The sequence below is a fragment of the Palaemon carinicauda genome, chromosome 7, assembly GCF_036898095.1.
Source record: "Palaemon carinicauda isolate YSFRI2023 chromosome 7, ASM3689809v2, whole genome shotgun sequence".
Lineage (NCBI taxonomy): Eukaryota > Metazoa > Arthropoda > Malacostraca > Decapoda > Palaemonidae > Palaemon > Palaemon carinicauda.
In genome coordinates, this window is record NC_090731.1 from 3,254,882 (window position 1) to 3,262,381 (window position 7,500).

At 35.3% G+C, this 7,500-nt stretch overlaps 1 protein-coding gene across 1 annotated transcript in view; it reads left to right on the forward strand.

Annotated features, from left to right (window-relative positions):
• The window catches only part of LOC137643812 (glycine receptor subunit alpha-2-like), a 64,247-nt gene that overhangs the window by 4,610 nt on the left and 52,137 nt on the right, over positions 1-7,500 (forward strand). Inside the window, exon 2 of the mRNA XM_068376501.1 lies at positions 6,082-6,188. Within this exon, the coding sequence (XP_068232602.1) occupies positions 6,112-6,188 (77 nt within the window). The 5' untranslated portion in view covers positions 6,082-6,111. The remainder of the gene's footprint in view (positions 1-6,081; positions 6,189-7,500) is intronic.

A 7,500-nucleotide genomic window follows, 5' to 3' on the forward strand; every position in this document is an offset into this window, starting at 1 on the left:
ATAAGAAAATAAATAAATTACAAGAAAAAATAATGAAAAATTAAAACATTTCAAAAACTGTAACAGCATTAAAATATTTCTTTCATATAATACCTGTAGTACACAACTTGAGTATAGCCCTTGGTAGCAGCAAATATGGATGAAGCATGAATATAATATGTCACTAGGCTAACATCTTTTGCGATCAGTGTCTCCCACGGCGTTGCACGTAGGCCTATGACGAAAAAAATAGTTATTTACACTACTACAGGTGCACACAAGTGGGAGCTTGCCAAAATAAACACAAAAACAAAATGGCAACGTAACAAGGATTCTAGAATTAAACTCTGAGTCTCGTTACTACTCAGCCACAATACAAGATTACCTCAGGTTTAATCCCCTTAAAAAAGGTAATCAAGAAGCAAGATGAACAACTAGGTGGAAGTGAATGCCAAACTCAACACTTCAACGCCATCTATTGGCGAGCTTAGAAACATTTCCCTCTCCCATTGAAGATCATGTGAGTGTCTGTGGTCACATTTAATGACAATAAAATAAAACACTTTTCACTTATTTCCTCGTCTTGAATCCTACTTAGAAAATAATAGCAATTACCTCTTAGGAATTCCTCTCAATGTGAAAAGTGAGGAAATTTGAGATCAGTAATTGATGCTGCGATTCTGCTTGTGGTCACATTTAATGACAATAAAATAAAAGACACTTTTCCCTTATTTCCTCATCTTGAATCCTACCTAGAAAATAATAGCAAGTACCTCTGAGGAATTCCTCTCAATGTGAAAAGTGAGGAAATTTGAGATCAGTAATTGATGCTGCGATTCTGCCTGTGGTCACATTTAATGGCAATAAAATAAAAGACACTTTTCACTTATTTCCTCATCTTGAATCCTACTTAGAAAATAATAGCAAGTACCTCTGAGGAATTCCTCTCAATGTGAAAAGTGAGGAAATTTGAGATCAGTAATTGATGCTGCGATTCTGCCTGTGGTCACATTTAATGGCAATAAAATAAAAGACACTTTTCACTTATTTCCTCATCTTGAATCCTACTTAGAAAATAATAGCAAGTACCTCTGAGGAATTCCTCTCAATGTGAAAAGTGAGGAAATTTGAGATCAGTAATTGATGCTGCGATTCTGCCTGTGGTCACATTTAATGGCAATAAAATAAAAGACACTTTTCCCTTATTTCCTCATCTTGAATCCTACCTAGAAAATAATAGCAAGTACCTCTGAAGAATTCCTCTCAATGTGAGAAGAGAGGAAATTTGAGATCAGTAATTGATGCTGCGATTCTGCCTGTGGTCACATTTAATGGCAATAAAATAAAAGACACTTTTCACTTATTTCCTCATCTTGAATCCTACTTAGAAAATAATAGCAAGTACCTCTGAGGAATTCCTCTCAATGTGAAAAGTGAGGAAATTTGAGATCAGTAATTGATGCTGCGATTCTGCCTGTGGTCACATTTAATGGCAATAAAATAAAAGACACTTTTCCCTTATTTTCTCATCTTGAATCCTACTTAGAAAATAATAGCAAGTACCTCTGAGGAATTCCTCTCAATGTGAAAAGTGAGGAAATTTGAGATCAGTAATTGATGCTGCGATTCTGCCTGTGGTCACATTTAATGGCAATAAAATAAAAGACACTTTTCACTTATTTCCTCATCTTGAATCCTACTTAGAAAATAATAGCAAGTACCTCTGAGGAATTCCTCTCAATGTGAAAAGTGAGGAAATTTGAGATCAGTAATTGATGCTGCGATGCTGCCTGTGGTCACATTTAATGGCAATAAAATAAAAGACACTTTTCCCTTATTTTCTCATCTTGAATCCTACTTAGAAAATAATAGCAAGTACCTCTGAGGAATTCCTCTCAATGTGAAAAGTGAGGAAATTTGAGATCAGTAATTGATGCTGCGATTCTGCCTGTGGTCACATTTAATGGCAATAAAATAAAAGACACTTTTCCCTTATTTTCTCATCTTGAATCCTACTTAGAAAATAATAGCAAGTACCTCTGAGGAATTCCTCTCAATGTGAAAAGTGAGGAAATTTGAGATCAGTAATTGATGCTGCGATTCTGCCTATAGTCACATTTAATGGCAATAAAATAAAAGACACTTTTCCTTTATTTCCTCATCTTGAATCCTACTTAGAAAATTATAGCAAGTACCTCTGAGGAATTCTTCTCAATGTGAGAAGCTAGGAAATTTGAGATCAGTAATTGATGCTGCGATTCTGCCTTTGGGCACATTTAATGGCAATAAAATAAGACACTTTTCACTTATTTCCTCATCTTGAATCCTACTTAGAAAATAATAGCAAGTACCTCTGAGGAATTCCTCTCAATGTGAAAAGTGAGGAAATTTGAGATCAGTAATTGATGCTGCGATTCTGCCTGTGGTCACATTTAATGGCAATAAAATAAAACACTTTTCACTTATTTCCTAATCTTGAATCCTACTTAGAAAATAATAACAAGTACCTCTGAGGAATTCCTCTCAATGTGAGAAGAGAGGAAATTTGAGATCAGTAATTAATGGCTAATTCAATTCGGGTCACTGGAACAAATTAACGATGTGACTGTCCTTTGCTTAGTCAGCAGAAAAAAAGGGTAGGAGTTTAATCGCACGAGAATATCTTTCTCTTCTTCGTTTCCTCTGTTGAGGACGTCTAACATTTGAGTTGATTAGTGAATTTATAGAAAATAGAGGTACAAGGTCTCTTTAGTTTTTCTGTATTTTATCAGAGGATATAATGTATAATGTCAGTTTGTAAAAGTGGGGTATTATTATTATTATTATTATTATTATTATTATTATTATTATTATTATTATTATTATTATTATTATTATTATTATTATTATTATTACAACCCTAGCTGGAAAAGCAAGATGCTATATGGACAAGGGCTCCAACAGATAGCATACCCCATTAAGTAAAGGAAATAAAGGAATAAACACTGCAAGAGAAGTAATTAACAATTGAAATGTAACATTTAAAGAACAGTAATAACATTAAAATAAATCTTTCATATACAAACTATAAAAACTTAAAAAAAAAACAAGAGGAAGAGAAATAAGAAATAATAATGTTCCCGAGTGTACCCTCAAGCTAGAGAACTCTACCACAAGATAGTGGAAGACCATGGTACAGAACCTGTGTCACTACCCAAGACTAGAGAACAATGGTTTGATTTTGGAGTATCCTTCCCCTAGAAGAGCTGCTTACCATAACTAAAGAGTTTCTTCTACCCTTACCAAGAGGAAAGTAGCCAGTGAACAATTACAGGGCAGTAGTTAACCCCTTAAAGGTTTAAAGGCCGCTCATGAATAGCAGAGGCAAAGGACAGTAACATTGCCCTATCAAGCAGGACAATGCCCGAGAGACTGACCATATATACACATGATCAACGCCCAAGTCCCCTCTCCATCCAAGCTAGGACCATGGAGGGTCAGGCAATGGCTACTAATGACTCAGCAGATAGACCTATTAGCTCACAAGGATGGTGAGGTTGCAGCGATCAAAGAAACTTTCGAGTTTGAGCGGGACTCGAACCCCAGTCTAGCGTTCACCAGTCAGGGACGTTACCACATTGTCCTCCACAACCCTTGAGCAAAGAAGAATTGTTTTGTAATCTCAGTATTGTCAGGTGTATGAGGACAGAAGAGAATGTGAAAAGAATAGGCCAAACTATTCGGTGTATGAGTAGGGTAAGGAAAAAAGGAGCCGTAACCAGAGACAGGGTTTCAATGTTGTGCTGCCTGGCCAGACAATTGACCCAATAACTCTCTTGCAGTAGGATCTCAACGGATGGCTTGTGCGGCGCTGGCCAACCTATTACCTGATATATATATATATATATATATATATATATATATATATATATATATATATATATATATATATATATATATATATATATATGTTCATGCTCTCGGGCATGGTCTCTCCCCGTCCCTCGGGTAGAAGAGACAGTAGTCATACCATGGTGAGAAGGGTTGTAGTTAGAAAAGGGGAAGTGGGTTGGAAAGGGTTGAATTTGTGTGTGTATGTGTGTGTGTGTGCATATATATTTAAATATTCAGCCGTCTTTTTTGACGGGTCTCGTATACTAGTATAAGAATAATTCAAGCAGACCACAATGACTGCTAGGTTTCAGAAGACTAGCCCGAAATATGATTACGATAAGGATAAGGATATCGAACAGCTGAATGGACAGAGAGAGAGAGAGAGAGAGAGAGAGAGAGAGAGAGAGAGAGAGAGAGAGAGAGAGAGAGAGAGAGGAGGGCAGATAGGGACGAAGCTCAAGGTTGAGGGAAACTGCAAATTAAGAATATTCACAGAAATCGAAACCCCGCTTAGCAGAAATAGGGATTTATGAGGCAGATGAAATTTCTGGGAAATATAATAACAAGAAAAAAGATGGAACTTTTGTGCTCTACGGTAAAGATAGAGGAGAAAAACAAGAGGCCGGCAAAGGACAAAGTTTATGGACAACTTACTGGAGGATGTAAATGAGAATGTAACAGCTGGACAATTCATATAGAGAGCTAGAGACAGGATCAGGTGGAGGCAATTGACAGCCCACGTCGAGGACATGGCACCTAGATAAATACAAGAGTGGATAGGGAGCTGGTGGTTATGTGCCTCCATACCCCTGAGGCTCAAGGTCTAAATATGTCTGAGGCTCTTGAGAGCATAATTCTGGGAGAGCTCTTACAAGTAGCAAGAACGAAGAGAAACTATTATTCTTCTTTTTTCATAAATAATTTATCTATTCTTAGATCCTTAGCCAGTAAATTGTCGATTCACTTCAGTTACCTTATATTTGTTTTAATTTTCTTAGATTCATTTGTAATTGGCTTCGCCAAAATAGAAGATTTTGCGAAGGGTATGTATTCAACCCTGTCTGTTTGTTAGTTTGTTTGTTAGTGATAAACTTCACACAAAAACTTCTGTACCGATTTTGACCAAATTTGGTTGGCATGTAACATTTGAATAAAGTACATCAAAGTACAAGTACGCAGCAGTACTTTGAAAATAATCGCAATGTTAAATAAATGGCAAATATTTTGGTAGTTCATTGTTTATTTGCGAACAGCATAACGCAAAAACTAGAAAACCAATTTCAACGAAACATAGTGGACATGTGGGATATACTCCAAGGACAAATCCATTAGATTTTGAAGAAAATACACCGAGGCACAAGTTCGCAATGGAGTTGAGAGCAAAATAAAAACTGCTTGGGATGCCCCTCTAGGTACCTTCGCCAGCTTCCTTGTGAAGGTTATATTTTGATAGACGTGTATTTAATCATTTATGTTTGTTTGTTTATGATTCGCATAACTCAAAAACTATTTGACCGACTCTCATGAAATTTGGTGGGAGGATTAGCCATGATCTAAGGACAATTTGATCAGATTTTGGGATTGATTGTGTCAAAGGTCAAGGCCAAGGTCACGAAAAGATAAAAAAGGTAATTTTTGCTATACCATGGTCAATTTTTATTCGATTTGCATGAAACTAGTGCCAAAATGTGCATAATTCAATTGCCTATCTTGTAATATGAGTGATTGGGTCAAAGGTCAAGGTCAAGCTCATGAAAAAGTAAAATAATTCATTTTTGTTACACCATGGTCAATTTTTACCCGATTTGCATGAAACCAGTGCCAAAATGTGCATAATTCAATTGCCTATCTAGTGATTTGAGAGTGATTGGGTCAAAGGTCAAGGCCAAGGTTAGAAAAATGTCAAAAATATATTTTTGCTCTATGGTGGTCAATTTTTGTCTGATTTACAAGAAACCAGTGCCAAAATGTACATAATTCAATTGCCTATCTTGTGATGTGAGAGTGATTAGGTCAAAGGTCAAGGCCAAGGTCACAAAAAGGTCAAAAATATTTTTTTGCTCTATGGTAGTCAAATTTTATACGATTTATTTGAACCTAGTACCTAAATGTACATTATTCAATTATCTATCTTGTGATGCGGTGTTGGCGAAGGTATGCGCTCTACCGAGTGCCCGTTCTAGTTCCAACTGATTCTCACCCACAGTTTTTCTTTTCCCCTCTCAACAGACGCATCTCGGACGGCAAGTTCAATGCATAATGTCAGTGGCTTCCAGCAAATGTCTCTTGCTTTCCATAACCGTCCTGCTCTTTCTTTCGACTGATTGTTCAGCTGAGTAAGTTTGATTTTTGTTATTTATTAGCAGTAGTTTTGATATTAGTAAAAATTTACTTCTTTTGAGTAAAAGACTTAGCAGTTTTGATAATAGTAATAATTGACTTTTTCGAATAAAAGACTTAGCAGTTCTGATAATAGTAATAATTGACTTTTTCTAAGTAAAAGACTTAGTAGTTTTGATAATAGTAAAAATTTCCTTTTTCGAATAAAAGACTTAGCAGTTTTGATAATAGTAATATAATTGATTTTTTTTGATAAAAGACTTGCCAGTTTTGATAATAGTAGTAATTGACTTTTTTGAGTAAAAGACTTGGCAGTTTTGATAATAGTAATATAATTGATTTTTTTTTAATAAAAGACTTGGCAGTTTTGATAATAGTAATAATTGACTTTTTTTTAATAAAAGCCTTAGCAATTTTGATAATAGTAATAATTGACTTTTTTTGATAAAAGCCTTAGCAATTTTGATAATCATCATTAACAACAGCATGATAACCTACACTTATAATATTAACAATGACATCAACAACTTGATCAATAATATTCATAACTTGGAGGGATAATTTCAGTATCATAATTATCATAGCCAACTGCATGATAAACACCAATTATAATATTATCAATGTCATCGACAATTTTAATAATAGTGATCATAACTCGTAGGGATAATAATTTCATTATCATTAATATCATCAAGAACATTCATCATCACTATCATCATCACATTCTTATAATTTCCGCACAAAGATCAATCATATAGATATGTAGTACAGCTAAGGTACTCAGAAGTGTCTGTTGTGATTAATTTTTCTCCATAAAAGTAAAATCGTTTTATAATGACACTTCCACAAACACTCCCGTAATTCTGAGAACTATATTAGAGGCGGATAACTAAAGAAAACTTTTTGAAACTCCAAGTTTCAAAACTTCATAATTCCACGAATGACTTCAAAACTTGTGAAAACAGTCTTCATAATTCCACGAATGACTTCAAAACGCTCTCAAAACTTGGGAGTAAGTTACAAGTAGACTGACAGTAACCACAAAAGGCATCTCTATTTTTAAGGTGATTAATATGTAGACGCCTCATGATTATGTATGTAATCAAAGGATATGTTTGCTTTAAAGCAAATGGGTGTTACAGACTAATACACATATAAACAAAGTCACTTCAACACTTTCTAAAAACAAAACAGACACCACATACGTCTCGAACTATCGACCTAACCATGCCAGGACTCCTGGCTGCTGGGAGGAAGGACGCCGATGACTGGTACAATGCCGGGACATACGCTACCGGGGTCTAAGCA